The sequence below is a fragment of the Cyprinodon tularosa genome, unplaced genomic scaffold, assembly GCF_016077235.1.
Source record: "Cyprinodon tularosa strain WSP-4 unplaced genomic scaffold, ASM1607723v1 ctg93, whole genome shotgun sequence".
NCBI classification, from domain to species: Eukaryota; Metazoa; Chordata; class Actinopteri; order Cyprinodontiformes; family Cyprinodontidae; genus Cyprinodon; species Cyprinodon tularosa.
The window spans coordinates 448,262-466,176 of record NW_024039707.1 but is presented as its reverse complement, the minus strand read 5'-3'; the positions used below and the strand labels follow the sequence as shown (position 1 = coordinate 466,176).

Below are 17,915 nucleotides of genomic sequence, written 5' to 3'. Positions count from 1 at the left end.
CAGATAACAGATGTGTACCGGTAGTCGCAGGTATTACCCTTCAATGTTGTTATATATTTTTTTCTTTGTCAGAAAAGAATGAGCTAAAGACCTGTGTCGTAAAAGATTAAAACTTTAATCAGCATTATAAATCATTCTATAAATACATGAAGTCATTTAATTAAGAACGCATCTTAAATATTAACGTATAACAAACAAGCTGGGGGGGGTCGAAGGCTTTCCCAACAAACTTAAAAAATAAAATAAAATAAAAGTTGCTGCTGCTGTGTTTCAGTCAAACACACAGGTGTCGGAGGCAGAAACTGGGAATGTGAGTGCTTCAGTTAGGTTTGGCGTCTGCAGCTCAGATCTTCACATCATCACCGCTCTGAAAGACACCCAGGAGAAGAGTTAGAGGTTAAACTCTCAAAGAGGGACAGGTTGGTACCATTTGTTTTGTTCTCTGCAGCTGAAATAAACTTACTCTCAGCTTTCTTTTTTAGTGGGGAGAGAGCTGCTTTTGCCTGGAAGACACAGAAACACTTATTGTAAACATGATCTTGAAGGTTGCCCCGCCTGCCGGAAGAAAATCTGATATCTGACGCTCAGACAGCTTAGCATGTTAAAAACCAAACACTAAATTAAAAATGAACTAAAGTAACAGCAGATTTGATCATGCTGAAGTAGTTAGGGGTAGCCTAACCACTAATTTAATACTGATTTGAATCAATATTGATATAAATGTTCCAATACGGATTTTATAATGAACTTAAGGCTGCAAATAACAATTATATCAAAAATCGATTCATCTGTTGATTATCTTTTCAATTAATTGATTAAGATAGTCAAAGCTTCCTTAAAGAAGACTTTTTACAAAATTAAAAAGTTTTCCACTTGAAAAGTTCTGGATAGAGCATATGGACAGAATTTTTTTTTTGTTTTTTATTATTGTATAATTACTGCCTTAAATGTGTCGAACTGTCAGTTAAATGCATGTTTGAGTCTATATACTCCAGTTAACGATTAATTAATTACTAAATTAGTTGATTATTTCAATAACCAATTAATCGTGATTAATCTGATCATTTCAGCCCTAAAGGAAATTGATTTTAATCCTTGAGACAGACGCTCACAGTCCTCCTGCAGCTCTCTATCACTCACCCAGTATTAGCTTGCGTATTCCTCTTCTTCAAAGGGACTACAATAACTATTGCATAATATAATTCAAAGGTTATGAACTTGCAAATTTAAATGCCAATGTAATATTAAACAAGTAGGACAGACTCAAGGCAGCAGATTTTTTTAAGGCATTGTTTAAATTAAACATAGCGACATAATCAGGTGATAAATGAACAGACCAATACTGCAGCTCATATCATTGTAATGATTCAAAACACATTCCTGGACGAAGATATCAACAGTGAGGCTGTAGCTTTATCCGGGTCATTTTTTTGTACTCAAGACAATTAAACTGATTTCTAACCTTCTTGATGGCGGTCCAGTCTTCGAGGATGTCGATATCTCTCAACATGTAGACAATAAACGGCCCTGGAACATAAGGGTGGAGTTTTCACCTCGCCTGAATACATCAGATTATTGCTTCAACAGGATGCTTGCTCTATTTAAATTCCTTACCTGAAACTAGAGCAACCTTTTTCTTCCTCTCTGAGCGGCCGAGCAGGTCCTTCCTTTTACATTTCTTCCCTCTCAGCTCGTCGCTCCATTCTGCAACAAAGAGAAGCTCCAGAGTTTGAATAATCGCAGTGAAAAAACTTTTACCGTACGTCAGAAATCGCTTCAAACTAAAAAGTAAAACAGCCTGTAAAGTTAGTAGAGTTCCTACTCATTTATTTTAAATGTTGCAGAGTTAAATATTTTAACTGCAAGAACAAGCAAAACAAAATGAACGGTAGAGACCAATGAAAGGAAGAAGACAAAGGACTGGAGAAAAAGGGGAACATCAAGACGACAGGAATAAAAGGCAGAGACAAAAGTAAGAAAGAACAAAAAAACACAAACAAAAAAAGATGATACTTCTGAATGTGAGTGAGTGACTAACAGTGAGTAAGTAAGAAAGTGAGTGAGTGAGTGAGTGAGTGAGTGAGTGAGTGAATAAACGAGTGAGAAAGTGAGTAAGTGAGTGAGTAAGTGAGTGAGTAAGTAAGTGAGTGAGTAAACGAGTGAGAAAGTGAGTAAGTGAGTGAGTGAGTAAGTGAGTGAGTGAGTGAGTGAATAAACGAGTGAGAAAGTGAGTGAGTGAGTAAGTTAGTGAGAAAGTGAGTGAGAAAGTGAGTGAGTGAGTGAGAAAGTGAGTGAGTGAGCGAGTGAGTGAGTGAGTGAGTGAGTGAGAAAGTGAGTAAACGAGTGAGAAAGTGAGTAAGTGAGTGAGTGAGTAAGTGAGTGATTGAGTGAGTAAGTGAGTAAACAAGTGAGAAAGTGAGTAAGTGAGAAAGTGAGTGAGTGAGTAAGTGAGTGCGTGAATAAACAAGTGAGAAAGTGAGTAAGTGAGTGAGTGAGTAAGTTAGTGAGTGAGTAAGTGAGAAAGTGAGTGAGTGAGTGAGAAAGTGAGTGAGTGAGTGAGAAAGTGAGTGAGTGAGTGAGTGAGTGAGTGAGAAAGTGAGTAAACGAGTGAGAAAGTGAGTAAGTGAGTGAGTGAGTAAGTGAGTGATTGAGTGAGTAAGTGAGTAAACAAGTGAGAAAGTGAGTAAGTGAGAAAGTGAGTGAGTGAGTGAGTGAGTAAGTGAGAAAGTGAGTGAGTGAGAAATTGAGTAAGTGAGAAAGTTAGTAAACCAGTGAGTAAGTGAGTCAGTAAATGAGTAAGTGAGTGAGTGAGTAAGTGAGTGAGTGAGTGAGTAAGTGAGTGATTGAGTGAGTAAGTGAGAAAGTTAGTGAGAAAGTGAGTGAGTGAGTGAGTGAATAAACGAGTGAGAAAGTGAGTAAGTGAGTGAGTAAGTGAGTGAGTAAGTAAGTGAGTGAGTGAGTAAACGAGTGAGAAAGTAAGTGAGTGAGTGAGTGAGTGAGTAAGTGAGTGAGTGACTAAACAAGTGAGAAAGTGAGTAAGTGAGTGAGTGAGTAAGTTAGTGAGAAAGTGAGTGAGAAAGTGAGTGAGTGAGTGAGAAAGTGAGTGAGTGAGAAAGTGAGTGAGTGAGTGAGAAAGTGAGTGAGTGAGTGAGAAAGTGAGTAAACGAGTGAGAAAGTGAGTAAGTGGGTGAGTGAGTAAGTAAGTAAGTAAACAAGTGAGAAAGTGAGTAAGTGAGAAAGTGAGTGAGTGAGTAAGTGAGTGAGTGAATAAACAAGTGAGAAAGTGAGTAAGTGAGTGAGTGAGTAAGTTAGTGAGTGAGTAAGTGAGAAAGTGAGTGAGTGAGTGAGAAAGTGAGTGAGTGAGTGAGAAAGTGAGTGAGTGAGTGAGTGAGAAAGTGAGTAAACGAGTGAGAAAGTGAGTAAGTGAGTGAGTGAGTAAGTGAGTGATTGAGTGAGTAAGTGAGTAAACAAGTGAGAAAGTGAGTAAGTGAGAAAGTGAGTAAGTGAGTGAGTGAGTAAGTGAGTGATTGAGTGAGTAAGTGAGTAAACAAGTGAGAAAGTGAGTAAGTGAGAAAGTGAGTGAGTGAGTGAGTGAGTAAGTGAGAAAGTGAGTGAGTAAGTGAGAAAGTGAGTGAGTGAGAAATTGAGTAAGTGAGAAAGTTAGTAAACCAGTGAGTAAGTGAGTCAGTAAATGAGTAATTGAGTGAGTGAGTGAGTAAGTGAGAAAGTGAGTGAGAAAGTGAGTGAGTGAGTGAGAAAGTGAGTAAGTGAGTGAGAAAGTGAGTGAGTGAGTGAGTGAGTGAGTGAGTGAGTGAGTAAGTGAGTGAGTGAGTGAGTAAGTGAGAAAGTGAGTGAGAAAGTGAGTGAGTGAGTGAGAAAGTGAGTGAGTGAGTGAGAAAGTGAGTGAGTGAGAAAGTGAGTGAGTGAGTGAGAAAGTGAGTAAACGAGTGAGAACGTGAGTAAGTGAGTGAGTGAGTGAGTAAGTGAGAAAGTGAGTGAGAAAGTGAGTGAGAAAGTGAGTGAGTGAGTGAGAAAGTGAGTGAGAAAGTGAGTGAGTGAGTGAGAAAGTGAGTGAGTGAGTGAGAAAGTGAGTAAACGAGTGAGAACGTGAGTAAGTGAGTGAGTGAGTAAGTGAGAAAGTGAGTAAACGAGTGAGAAAGTGAGTTAGTAAGTGAGAAAGTGAGTGAGTCAGTAAGTGAGTGAGTGAGTGAGTAAGTGAGAAAGTGAGTGAGTGAGTGAGTGAGTGAGTGAGTGAATAAACGAGTGAGAAAGTGAGTAAGTGAGTGAGTGAGTGAGTGAGTAAGTGAGTGAGTGAGTAAACGAGTGAGAAAGTGAGTAAGTGAGTGAGTGAGTGAGTGAGTAAGTGAGTAAGTGAGTGAGTGAATAAACGAGTGAGAAAGTGAGTGAGTGAGTAAGTTAGTGAGAAAGTGAGTGAGAAAGTGAGTGAGTGAGTGAGAAAGTGAGTGAGTGAGTGAGTGAGTGAGAAAGTGAGTAAACGAGTGAGAAAGTGAGTAAGTGAGTGAGTGAGTAAGTGAGTGATTGAGTGAGTAAGTGAGTAAACAAGTGAGAAAGTGAGTAAGTGAGAAAGTGAGTGAGTGAGTAAGTGAGTGAGTGAATAAACAAGTGAGAAAGTGAGTAAGTGAGTGAGTGAGTGAGTAAGTTAGTGAGTGAGTAAGTGAGAAAGTGAGTGAGTGAGTGAGAAAGTGAGTGAGAAAGTGAGTGAGTGAGTGAGTGAGTGAGAAAGTGAGTAAACGAGTGAGAAAGTGAGTAAGTGAGTGAGTGAGTAAGTGAGTGATTGAGTGAGTAAGTGAGTAAACAAGTGAGAAAGTGAGTAAGTGAGAAAGTGAGTGAGTGAGTGAGTGAGTAAGTGAGAAAGTGAGTGAGTGAGAAATTGAGTAAGTGAGAAAGTTAGTAAACCAGTGAGTAAGTGAGTGAGTAAGTGAGTAAGTGAGTGAGTGAGTAAGTGAGTGAGTGAGTGAGTAAGTGAGTGAGTGAGTGAGTAAGTGAGTGAGTAAGTGAGTGAGTGAGTGAGTGAATAAACGAGTGAGAAAGTGAGTAAGTGAGTGAGTAAGTGAGTGAGTAAGTAAGTGAGTGAGTGAGTAAACGAGTGAGAAAGTAAGTGAGTGAGTGAGTGAGTGAGTAAGTGAGTGAGTGAATAAACGAGTGAGAAAGTGAGTAAGTGAGTGAGTGAGTAAGTTAGTGAGAAAGTGAGTGAGAAAGTGAGTGAGTGAGTGAGAAAGTGAGTGAGTGAGAAAGTGAGTGAGTGAGTGAGAAAGTGAGTGAGTGAGTGAGAAAGTGAGTAAACGAGTGAGAAAGTGAGTAAGTGAGTGAGTGAGTAAGTAAGTAAGTAAACAAGTGAGAAAGTGAGTAAGTGAGAAAGTGAGTGAGTGAGTAAGTGAGTGAGTGAATAAACGAGTGAGAAAGTGAGTAAGTGAGTGAGTGAGTAAGTGAGTGAGTGAGTAAGTGAGAAAGTGAGTGAGTGAGTGAGAAAGTGAGTGAGTGAGTGAGAAAGTGAGTGAGTGAGTGAGTGAGTGAGAAAGTGAGTAAACGAGTGAGAAAGTGAGTAAGTGAGTGAGTGAGTAAGTGAGTGATTGAGTGAGTAAGTGAGTAAACAAGTGAGAAAGTGAGTAAGTGAGAAAGTGAGTGAGTGAGTGAGTGAGTAAGTGAGAAAGTGAGTGAGTAAGTGAGAAAGTGAGTGAGTGAGAAATTGAGTAAGTGAGAAAGTTAGTAAACCAGTGAGTAAGTGAGTCAGTAAATGAGTAATTGAGTGAGTGAGTGAGTAAGTGAGAAAGTGAGTGAGAAAGTGAGTGAGTGAGTGAGAAAGTGAGTAAGTGAGTGAGAAAGTGAGTGAGTGAGAAAGTGAGTGAGTGAGTGAGTGAGTGAGAAAGTGAGTAAACGAGTGAGAACGTGAGTAAGTGAGTGAGTGAGTGAGTGAGAAAGTGAGTAAACGAGTGAGAACGTGAGTAAGTGAGTGAGTGAGTGAGTAAGTGAGAAAGTGAGTGAGAAAGTGAGTGAGTGAGTGAGAAAGTGAGTGAGTGAGTGAGAAAGTGAGTGAGTGAGAAAGTGAGTGAGTGAGTGAGAAAGTGAGTGAGTGAGTGAGAAAGTGAGTGAGTGAGTGAGAAAGTGAGTGAGTGAGTGAGAAAGTGAGTAAACGAGTGAGAACGTGAGTAAGTGAGTGAGTGAGTGAGTAAGTGAGAAAGTGAGTGAGAAAGTGAGTGAGTGAGTGAGAAAGTGAGTGAGTGAGTGAGAAAGTGAGTGAGTGAGTGAGAAAGTGAGTGAGTGAGTGAGAAAGTGAGTAAACGAGTGAGAACGTGAGTAAGTGAGTGAGTGAGTAAGTGAGAAAGTGAGTAAACGAGTGAGAAAGTGAGTTAGTAAGTGAGAAAGTGAGTGAGTCAGTAAGTGAGTGAGTGAGTGAGTAAGTGAGAAATTGAGTGAGTGAGTGAGTAGGTAAGTAAGTCAGTGAGTGAGTGAGTAAGTGAGAAAGTGAGTAATTAAGTGAGTAAGTAAGAAACTGAGTAAGTAAGAAAGTGAGTAAGTAAGTGACTGAATTAAAAATTAAGTGAGTGAGTGAGTGAGTGAGTGAGTGAGTGAGTGAGTGAGTGAGAAACTGAGTAAGTGAGAAACTGATTAAGTGAGAAACTGTGTAAGTAAGGAATTGAGTAAGTGAGTGAGTGAGTAAGTCAGTGAGTAAGTCAGTGAGTAAGTAAGTCAGTGAGTAAGTAAGTCAGTGAGTAAGTGAGTGAGTAAGTCAGTGAGTAAGTCAGTGAGTAAGTAAGTCAGTGAGTAAGTAAGTCAGTGAGTAAGTGAGTGAGTAAGTCAGTGAGTAAGTCAGTGAGTAAGTAAGTCAGTGAGTAAGTGAGTGAGTAAGTGAGTGAGTGAGTGAGTAAGTCAGTGAGTGAGTGAGTAAGTCAGTGAGTGAGTGAGTAAGTCAGTGAGTGAGTAAGTTAGAAACTGAGTAAGTAACAAAGTGAGTAAGTGAGTAAGTGAATAAGAAAGAAAGTGAGTCAGTGAGTGAGTGAGTAAGTGAGTAAGTAAGTAAGTGACAAACTGAGTAAGTAAGGAAGTGAGCAAGTGAGTATGTAAGTGAGAGAGAAAGTGAGTGAGTTAGTGAGTGAGTGAGTAAGTGAGAAACTGAGTAAGTAAGAAAGTGAGTAAGTAAGAAAGTGAGTGAGTAAGTGAGTGAGGAAAGAAGGAAGGAACGAGAAAGTAGATAAGGTAGGTAGGTAACAGAGAAAGGAAAGAAAAGCAGGATGTCAGAAGAAGAAGGTAAAGACAAGAGGAGACAGGATGAAGAGCACACACAAGGAAGGATACAGAAAATGAAAGGATGGACTCTTATTTTATTTAGCTCGTCTGGTCTTGCTTCCTGGCCTGTTTTCCCATCCTTTCTTTTTTTACTATGTAAGGGCACAAGAAAGGAAAGGGAGGAAACCAGAAAGGAAGACAGGAGGAAAGCAGAACATGATGTAGAGAAGAAGGAATGACACCGTAAAGGAAAGGAAGAAAAAAGGCATTGGTATAGATGGAAAAAAACGACAAAACAAGGAAGGATGACAAGACACACTACAGAAAGAGGAGGACAAAAAGAAGGTGATGGACACAAAAACAGTCTGTGCAGAAGCTCTGAACAAGTGGCAGCAGCCTCAACAAGCTTTAAAGGAATAGTACACCCAAAACATGATTAGCCTTCATTTTCTACTCACCCCCATGCTGAACAACACTCTGGAGTACTTTTTTGATATCTCAAATGCATCTGGAGATCTGGGAGGCTTCTTGCTGTCTGCTGACATTCAAATAATGGAGGTCTATGGTGCCCGAGACAGAAAGGTCCATAAAAGTCCACAAAAACCGTGTCAATATCCCTCCATACTGCTCGTCCAATGTATTCCAAGTGTCCTGAGTGGGTAGCGTCCAGAATTTACTCGAAACGAAGTCATTTAGAATGTTTTTAGAGCATAAACAGTAGTGTATAGGATTTCCTGAAAGCGCGCACATGCGCGATCACGACGCTACGGAAGCCGGCAGACCAAACCAGATGAAAGTGCGCATTCAGCGTCTGCTCTGCCAATAATGCAAGCGTAGAAGAAGAAATGTGCTGTTTACCTGTGCAAAGAAAGAAACAACGAAAGAAAAATGTCTGAGGACTTCAGTGTTGAGGAAGAGCATGAGTTCTTTGCCGAGCTGAATGCGCTGGTTTGGTCTGCCGGCTTCCGTAGCGTCGTGAACGCGCTTTCAGGAAATCATATACACTACTGTTTATGCTCTAAAAACATTCTAAATGACTTTGTTTCGAGTAAATTCTGGATGCTACCCACTCAGGAAACTTGGAATACATTGGACGAGCAGTATGGAGGAGTATTGACACGTTTTTTGTGGACTTTTATGGACCTTTCTGCTTCGGGCGCTGGGCACCTCCATTATTTGAATGTCAGCAGACAGCAAGAAGCCTCCCAGATCTCCAGATGCATTTGAGATATCAAAAAAGTACTCCAGAGTGTTGTTCAGCATGGGGGTGAGTAGAAAATGAAGGCTAATCATGTTTTGGGTGTACAGGTGCTGGTCATAAAATTAGAATATCATGAAAAAGTAGATTGATTTCAGTAATTCCATTTAAAAAGTGAAACTTGTATATTATATTCATACATTACATACAAACTCATATATTTCAGATGTTTATTTTGTTTAATTTTGATGATTACAAATGACAACAAATGAAAATCTCAAATTCATCATATCAGAAAATTAGAATATTGTGAAAAGGTTCAAAATTGATGGCCCCTGGTGCCACACTCTAATCAGCTAATTAACTCAAACCACCTGCAAAAGCCTTTAAATGGTCTTTCAGTCTAGTTCTATAGGCTACACAATCATGGGGAAGACTGCTGACTTGACAGTTGTCCAAAAGACGACCATCGACACCTTGCACAAGGAGGGCAAGACACAAAAGGTCATCGCTAAAGAGGCTGGCTGTTCACAGAGCTCAGTGTCCAAGCACATTAATAGAGAGGCGAAGGGAAGGAAAAGATGTGGTCGAAAAAAGTGTACAAGCAAGAGAGATAACCGCACCCTGGAGAGGATTGTGAAACAAAACCCATTCAAAAATGTGGGGGAGATTCACAAAGAGTGGACTGCAGCTGGAGTGAGTGCTTCAAGAACCACCACACACAGACGTATGAAAGACATGGGTTTCTGCTGTCGCATTCCTTGTGTCAAGCCACTCTTGAACCACAGACAGCGTCAGAAGCGTCTTGCCTGGGCTAAAGAGAAACAGGACTGGACTGCTGGTGAGTGGTCCAAAGTCATGTTCTCTGATGAAAGTAAATTTTGCATTTCCTTTGGAAATCAAGGTCCCAGAGTCTGGAGGAAAAGAAGAGAGGCACTTCATCCACGTTGCTTGAAGTCCAGTGTAAAGTTTCCACAGTCAGTGATGGTTTGGGGTGCCATGTCATCTGCTGGTGTTGGTCCATTGTGTTTTCTGAGGTCCAGGGTCAACGCAGCCACATACCAGGAAGTTTTAGAGCACTTCATGCTTCCTGCAGCTGACCAACTTTTTGGAGATGCAGATTTCATTTTCCAACAGGACTTGGCACCTGCACACAGTGCCAAAGCTACCAGTACCTGGTTGAAGGACCATGGTATCCCTGTTCTTAATTGGCCAGCAAACTCTCCTGACCTTAACCCCATAGAAAATCTATGGGGTATTGTGAAGAAGAAGATGCAATACACCAGACCCAACAATTCAGAAGAGCTAAAAGCCACTATTAGAGCAACCTGGGCTATCATAACACCTGAGCAGTGCCACAGACTGATCGACTCCATGCCACGCCGCATTGCTGCAGTAATACAGGCCAAAGGAGGCCCAACTAAATACTGAGTGCTGTACATGCTCATACTTTTCATGTTCATACTTTTCAGTTGGCCAACATTTCTATAAATCCTTTGTTTTTATTGGTCTTCAGTAATATTCTAATTTTCTGATATGATGAATTTGAGATTTTCATTTGTTGTCATTTGTAATCATCAAAATTAAACAAAATAAACATCTGAAATATATGAGTTTGTATGTAATGTATGAATATAATATACAAGTTTCACTTTTTAAATGGAATTACTGAAATCAATCTACTTTTTCATGATATTCTAATTTTATGACCAGCACCTGTACTATTCCTTTAATGTAAGCTGTGCTTACCTGAGCTGAGGTCTATGTTCTGTCTGTCCTCCTCTAGTCTGCGAATTTTCTCCAGGAGCTCCGCCTTCATGGCGTCGAACAGCAAGGAGCGCTCACTCTGCAGCACACACATCATTAAACCTTAACCCCACCGTCAGTCACTCAGGGTCACATGGACTGGGGCGACATGGACGTCAGATCAGGCAGATGTTAACTAAAAATAACCCAACCTAAAGTTAAAAGAACAATCCTGAGCTGCTGGATTTCTACAAACCTGTCCAGATTTCACAGGAAAACAATTTGAGAGCTCTTAAAACATCTCTATTTTGTTGTTTTGCAAGACCCTTGGTTTAGATTTAAAATAACTGAAAATAACTTTTGATGCATGGATAAGAGGTGAAAGAGATTTCCCTGTAAATCTAATATGAAAACAAGGATTAACGATGGCTTAATCCAGTACTAAACTCTCTGCAGCTCCAAGCATTTTGAGCTCAGCTCTGGATGCGTTGCTGTGCAATGGATCACCTCCAGGTGTTGCCTCGCCCCTTGAACTTCACAGTCGTACTTGTGTTTGATGACCTGCATGCACAGCTCCTTGTATACCCCTGCAGAAAGAGCCAAAAACAGGCAGGCAGACAAGTTAGGATTCATAACTTTAACCTGGGGAAGTTGATGAACAATAATCCCACCTAATAACTGGTGGAGAAAGGCACCAGCCTCCTGAAACCCTTCAAGGTTAAAGCACTTCTAGACAACAGGTGGATAAAGACATTTTGATGGCAGTGTTTTATTCAATAATAAAAAGTTCAGGATTCACAGCTTTATTTACCTGCTACTTGTGTTCGTATCTGCATGCTGTTCTGTAACGCATCCAGTGGCTCTCTGTATTCTCCCGCCTTCCCAGTCAGCACCTCGTCCAGCTTCACCTTCACCTGGTTCAGCCGCTCCCTAAACAGCCTGGAAGCACACCGTGGGGCCGCCTCAGATTGTTGAGAATTACAATACGGGCATGATTTGAAAAAAAGAGGGAAAATTACTTCTCTTTGAGCTCCTGGAATTGTTTCTCCAGATCCATCATCTCGTCCAGGCACTCTCCTCTTCTCCGTTCGCAGTCCTCATCGTCCATTTCTTCAGAGAGACACAAAGACAGAAGACAAATTTAACCTTTATCCAAGGCTGGATTGATGCTAACATTTTGTTTTTGCCCACGGGATTTTCTACCTGAACTCTCCTCTTCCTCCTCCTCCTCCTCCTCCTCTTCCTCTACCTCCTCACTCTCCTCCATGTCGCTGTCTCTCTCCTCCAAGCTCTCCTCCATTGTCTCCTCTCCTCCTCCACCCCCCACTGTCTCCTCGTCCTTTGGTTCCTCCACCTCTCCGTTGGCTTCGGGGAGCTGCGACTCTCCGTCTGCCTCCATCTCCTCCTCCGGCTCCCTCTCAGCGGGTTGAGCAGGCATAATGGGCTGGAAACAGGAAGAAGAGATGAGTCAAATCTTCAGGAAATGGAATATGTGATCTTAAAAAAGTATTAGCCTTCAGCATCTCTGAGCTCCACCATAAAAAACACAATCTCAACAAAGCATGATGCTGCCAACACCTTGCTTCCCTGGGATGGTTTGTTCAGGGTGATGTATAAAGTTTCTTGTATGCATTTCTTGCGTGTACCACAAGCCTTTTAATGTCAGTCTATCTGGGAAGTCATATCTTAGTCAGCTTTTTGCATGATGAACTGAACAGAGCTTGTTGAGGTGCTGAAACGTGCTGTACCTAGTTTTATAAGCTCACCTCAATCGTATCCCTGACCCCTCATGCTGTGTTCGTTAAAGCAGTATGATGCTTTTTGATGCCGGCAGGAAAAACTGGATGTATATTAAATCCAAGATGTACAAAGATATCCAATTTCCCTACCAAGACGCAGATATGCACTGCTTTAGAATGTATAAAATATATTAAGGTTTGTAGTTATGTGACAAAATCTGCAAAAGTTCAAAAGAAGTGATTACTTTTGAGAGACACAATACTTCTTAACAGAAAACTTAATAATTACAACTTATGAACAACAGACTGCATTCTGCATGAACACTGGTAGTCTAATTAAGCAAAACACATAAAAGTTGTTGTGTTTCTTTAAGAGCAAATAAAGGAACAAGACGGATACTGCTCATTTATTTCATTTTGTTTAAATATTCTATTTAAGTAAAAGAGGCAAAAAAAAAGAAAAAATACAGTGATGAATTATGATTCTGTGTCTTTAAATGTAACATGTTAAATTGTTTAACACACACAAAACCCCACGGTGAGTCTGAAAGTGTAATAACATTAGTTTATATTCTCTTTTATATTTACTTTAAGGACTTTTTTTATATTAACCCTCTCCAGGCAGATGTTGCAGATTTGCAACAGCTAAATCCCACTTAGCTAATTACTCCACATCCACATTTTAAGAGCTTTTGTTACTCAAAAATACAACAAAAGGACCTAGTTGTGCATTTGCAACAAACAGTTTCTCTCCAGCTCACCATTTAGCACTGCTGAATCACTTTCAACATGGCTGAGTCCTTGGTGTCACTGAAACAGATTTTCTAAGCACCAATTTCATGTAAGTATCACTACCAATTTCCATTATTTTGAAATCAATACTACATAAGGCGAATCATGAATGTGTATAGACATGACACATGCCAATTAGTAGATTTTATCTCCTCTGGGTTTTTCACCAGAGGCATCTCGATTTCAATGTTGTGGATTCGCAACGTGTGCCCAAACAGGTACCAACGTATGCTACATGCTTTATCTACTAGTCTGCCTATATTTTGAGCAACAGTTTAACAGAAACGGCCTTCTCAAGAGGTTTTGAGATGTCAGTAGAGAAAAAGTTTGAGAAAAATTTGTCTCTAATTTTGTGAAAGAATTTTTTTTTCTTCGAATTTCATTTTGTTAATTTTTTTGTTTGTGACATTCAAATAAAGTTAACGTTCATATCAGATTCAGTCTTAAGTGCTAATTTACCACTCCGGGCCACTGTTGCAAATCTGCAACATCCCAGAATTCATTGGATGTAAAAGTCTCTCTCAAAAAAAAAAGTTTGAATTGTATATTACTATCCTATATGACCATTTTCTCCAAATATCAGTTTTTTTTCCTGCAACAACAACTTAATTTGAGTCTGAGATGGTTAAAAGTGTTTTCTGTGTGACTCAGTGGAGCTGCGATACACATTTTCTAGTTCATTTGAAATTATTTAGCATTTCAGACCATGTACTATTTCATTTAGATCAGTTTGCATTCTTTATAGAAATGATGAGATGCAACAATTATCCTGTTCTTAAAAAGAGAAATGAACATGTGCTTCCATTACTTATTTTCTGTCATAATGATCTGCTACAAATAACTTGTATTAGATAAACAAAAAATAAAGAAGAGATTAAACTACATTATGGTTTCTGCTGTTTTTGTGAAGATACAAAAACTAGCGGAACCGGAAATAACCCCAAAATAAAAGTATTCTTTAAAACATCACATATATCTATGAAAGTTCAATAATTAACTAAAACAAAATTATCAAATTAAGAATATAGTAAGTACTAATAATTTATTAATACAAATATATTTTTAAAACTTCTTCAACTTTTAAGTAACAACGAAAAACGACGGTTTAATTTGGTAAGACCGGAAGTCGATTGTTAGAAACATTTCTTGCTTGATGTTTAGCGGCTTTCGTGATGTCATTTAGTAGAAAACGATAAACGACGAAGCGCGACGACATTTAGACTCAACTAGACAGACAAAATTTTAGTTGTGTTGAAAGTTTTTCTACTAATAAACCCCGAACGGGAAAAGATGAAACGGTTTCCCTGTTACGGCCAGCGAAGTCAAGTGCAACACTAGCTAACGTTGAAACACAGCGAGGGAATCATCGTATTCACAGTCACCCAAACATGATTTTATGACTGCAAAATGAAACTAACAGATAAAGAGTTTATTGCTATGCAGTATAATCCACCATCTGTTAAACCAGGAGCATCTTTTAGACTGATCTACAGGACAGCAACACTTGGGATTAACCGTGTCTTCTGCTCCGTGTGTGCATCCAGCCGATGCAGTTTATTTAAACCAGCCGCTGCATCTGAAGGCAAAGAGGGAAAACTTACCTCGTAAAGCTGTCGATTCGCAGAAAGTTTGAAGTTCGTCTCACTTTTTTATTTCCATTGTGAAAAGTACTTCCTCTTCGCCTGGCTCCGTTTCTGTTCGACACTTTGCCGGACTCATCGAGCCCGTCGGCTCAGCCAATCAGCGTCGAGAGGTTCGGTGAAGTTGTCCAATGGGAGAGCCCATCCCGCAATCCCCTCAACCAATCAGATTTTAAAAATAGCTCTCGCAAGCCAATCAAAACGTATAATGATATTTTATGGTATATTCAGCAAAGGAAATAATTAATGTTAATCAATTATCTAATATATTTAGATAAACTGAAACATTTCCCCACAGAGATTTGCAGAAAGCCTCTCAGGCAACAAACAAGACCCTGAACAAGAACAACAATAATAGGCTAATATTCAATTTATAATGCACTTTGCATTTAACCCTTTATAGGACAAGTTACTGTTTTTGATCACTTGCATACTCCTTACAAATGGATGTGAGGTCTAGAATCACAAGATATATATTCAGGCATTCAGCAAAGATACTGCTACATGGCTGTACATCTTATGTTGCATTTGACCAATAAGATGAGCCCTTGAATTATATATTACCTACTTTAAATAATTTGAAAAAAGTTAACAAGTCAAGAAAAAAAAGATAAAAAGCTAATTGAAAAGTTAATAAAAGTTAATAAGCCTTTTTAACAATTATATTGATGTTTATAAACTAAAAAATTTAAGTGTCCGTATCAGCATTAATGCCTCTAAGGTTATGTTGTACCAAAAATAATGTGTTTCTGTTTTTCATAAAAATGAATATATAATAATAGTAATATTGTCTTGTCCTGGATTAAAATAACACAACACATAACTTTTGATTGAAATTTGGATTTTTAAAGTATTTCACTGAGTGCCTTAAAACAAATCTCAATGTTCTACAGTTGCATAAGGACATTGAAATGTTGATTTTAAATACACAAAACTAAAAGCAAAAAAAAAAGAGCATTTAAAGGAAACTGTTAGAAGTAGTGTGGGAAATAAAGGAACCAGGAACACATTGCAGCCACATGTAACCCATCTCCAGCTGGATAATGACACACCATCTGGTAAGGAAATAAATAGCTTAGATTAAAGATTATTTGAACCTTGGTGTGCCCAGTCTAAGCCCAAATCGAGATTCAACCCACATTCTGTGGTAAACATAATAATTCAGTCCTTACATTCAAAAGAATCAGAGAATATGAATTGAAATGAATTTAATCATTTAACATAAAGGGGTTTGCAGCAGCGCCAAAAAGGGCATCAGTCAGATTGGAAAGAAACTTCTGTAAGAAGTGCTCAGTAGCCCCAGCCTGAAAAGAAATGCTCTAAATGTCTTTTACCAGAATGTGTGCATGTGCAGTTATACATGTTACCTCCCCTTTTCTGACCCTAGACTCATACAATTCCTGCTGGGGAAAAAGGTCAGCTCTGATGATCCTCTCTGCAGACCTAATTGTTAATTGTAGATTAAAAATTCAGTTTCATTGCTACATGCTGATGAATGTGCACAAACAAGCCTGTTTCCTGCTGGTTGCCAGTTGAAAAGGTGTTCTGAAGGATGGTGAGGGATACAGTTTGTGTAATCCCCAGTCCGCAGTCTTCGGTAGGTTGCATCAGAAAAGCAAATTTCCTTTAATTTCACCATTACTGCTTCCAGTTGCCTATGACACAAAATCACACCTCATTGCTTCTCAGATGTTTGTGTTTGTTTATGTGCCAATATGTGTAAAAGGTGTCCCAGTTGCTAAAGGCTTTCACAAATTATCCTTATAACTACCCATCTAACAACAAGTTTTTCATTGCATTGGCTTTTCACTCTTGCCCTATAATTATACAAAAAAACTTAAATCAGTAAACTGTAGGTTGCCAGATAGATTTCTATGGAATTCTAAAGCAAAAATTAAAAAGCAGTTGTGAACTGAAGACCTCTTGCTAAAAAAAAAAAGTGATATTCAAGGAAATAATAGGGCTGAAATATTTACAATTATCAAGCCATGGTTTACTTTCGTAGTAAGTGAGGATTTAGTATCTAAAAATACAACCCTTATTTCCTTTATGTTGTTCTATCCACTGAGGAGATCGATGACATAGTTGCTAAACCATTTCCAACCACAAGATGGCGCCAAAATTACACCGTCAAAAGCCTCAGAACGTTCTCGCTTCGTGACACAAACATGAAATGTAGAGTATTTACCGGTATATAAAATCTTTTAACATGTTTTATAATAAATATGCTGAAATGGTTACTTTATGGATCTATTATTGAGACTCTAGTAAGATCTGTGATTAAGGCAGAGCTGTTCCTGCACCACCTGTTGCTGCTTACTGCTATAACATGGCTGCTTTGCTGACAAAAAATAGGGGCTGCCTCCTATAGGCAATTTCTTCTGTTTCATACTGTTTTGCAATATTTCATAGCTAATCTTTGATAAAAAGGAATATCAAAAAAACTATATAACTGATTGTTCTACTATTGACAGCAACAACCACTATTAAGTGTTTGTGATAATTGTATAACATATCTATTCAGAGATAATTGATGATTGTTTTCTGGCATAAAGTTCCATTTTAACTCCACAACACAAGAATTTCTTAAGAATTACACTTTTAAAAAGTTACTCCAGACCTAATTGTTTATTGTTGTCATTTGAGGCCATTCTTTGATGGGCTTGATAATGTGCTTTACATTATGAATCTTCAACCCTTACCCCTCAAGATCCACTTTCCTGCATGTTTTAATCTTTTTGCTCCCCCCACATTCATGCTTTAAATAAATGGGTGATTTTCAGCCTCTGCAGACGGTTCCTATACTATACCTGGTCTGAGCTCCTTCCTAACTGATAGCACTTGTTATGATGACAGCAGACACTTTTTTAGGTTTTCTTATCGGGCCTATATCATGCAGGACAGTGGGTCCTGAAGACCCACCAGATTAACGCTCTCTATCATTATTGTAGCTAGTATTATAATGCAGCATATTATATGGACATACTGAGCCATTGTCTCACTAACATTTCACCATTTTTACATAATGACAATAAAACTCTTGAATCCATCCATCTTCTGCTGCCTATTTATCGGGGTCATGCTGCCTATGTCCAGCAGTATTTGGGCTTAAGGTGGAGTACACACTGAACTGGTAGTCAGTTTGCTCATACACACCAGAGAGCAATTTAATGATTCCAATCCACCTGATCGTCACATTTCTGAACTATGGGAGGAAGCCAGAGTACCCAGAGAGAACCCATGCATGCACAGGGAGATATGCAAACTGCATGCTGAAAGACCCTCTGGCAGGATTCAAACCGAGGACCTTCTTACTGCAAGGCAACAGTGCTAAAAACAGCCCCATTTTTGACTCCAAGGCTGCTTTCATCTACTGCTGGTGGGTCAAGTTTTAAAGGAAGAAACCAGCCCCACACCACCACACTATCACTACCGTGTTTGAGCATCGGTACAATGTTGCTTCTGAAATGCTATGTTAGTTTTGCAAAAGATATAATAGAAATGTTAAGCTCTAAAAAAAACTACACATTTTTTTCACATCAGATCACAGGGAGC

At 39.1% G+C, this 17,915-nt stretch overlaps 1 protein-coding gene across 1 annotated transcript; it reads right to left on the bottom strand.

Moving 5' to 3' along the window:
- Positions 1-96: 96 nt before the first annotated feature.
- On the bottom strand, positions 97-14,461 carry brms1 (BRMS1 transcriptional repressor and anoikis regulator). Its single transcript, XM_038274759.1, has 10 exons — positions 14,322-14,461; positions 11,393-11,633; positions 11,209-11,299; positions 11,001-11,128; positions 10,697-10,776; positions 10,193-10,289; positions 1,615-1,704; positions 1,463-1,527; positions 464-503; positions 97-367 (listed from the first exon to the last, which is right to left on the bottom strand). The coding sequence occupies exons 2-10, from the start codon at positions 11,625-11,627 to the stop codon at positions 360-362; spliced, it is 834 nt and encodes a 277-aa protein (XP_038130687.1). The 5' UTR covers positions 11,628-11,633; positions 14,322-14,461; the 3' UTR covers positions 97-359.
- Between the last annotated feature and the right edge of the window lie 3,454 nt (positions 14,462-17,915).

Coding starts and splice junctions, on each gene's coding strand:
- brms1 (XM_038274759.1), bottom strand. CDS start 11,627: ATGCCTGCTCAACCCGCTGAGAGGGAGCCGGAGGAGGAGATGGAGGCA. Junction 10,290..10,696: donor GGGCGAGGCAACACCTGGAG/GTGATCCATTGC, acceptor TGTGTGCTGCAG/AGTGAGCGCTCCTTGCTGTT. Junction 1,705..10,192: donor GAACATAGACCTCAGCTCAG/GTAAGCACAGCT, acceptor TCTTTGTTGCAG/AATGGAGCGACGAGCTGAGA.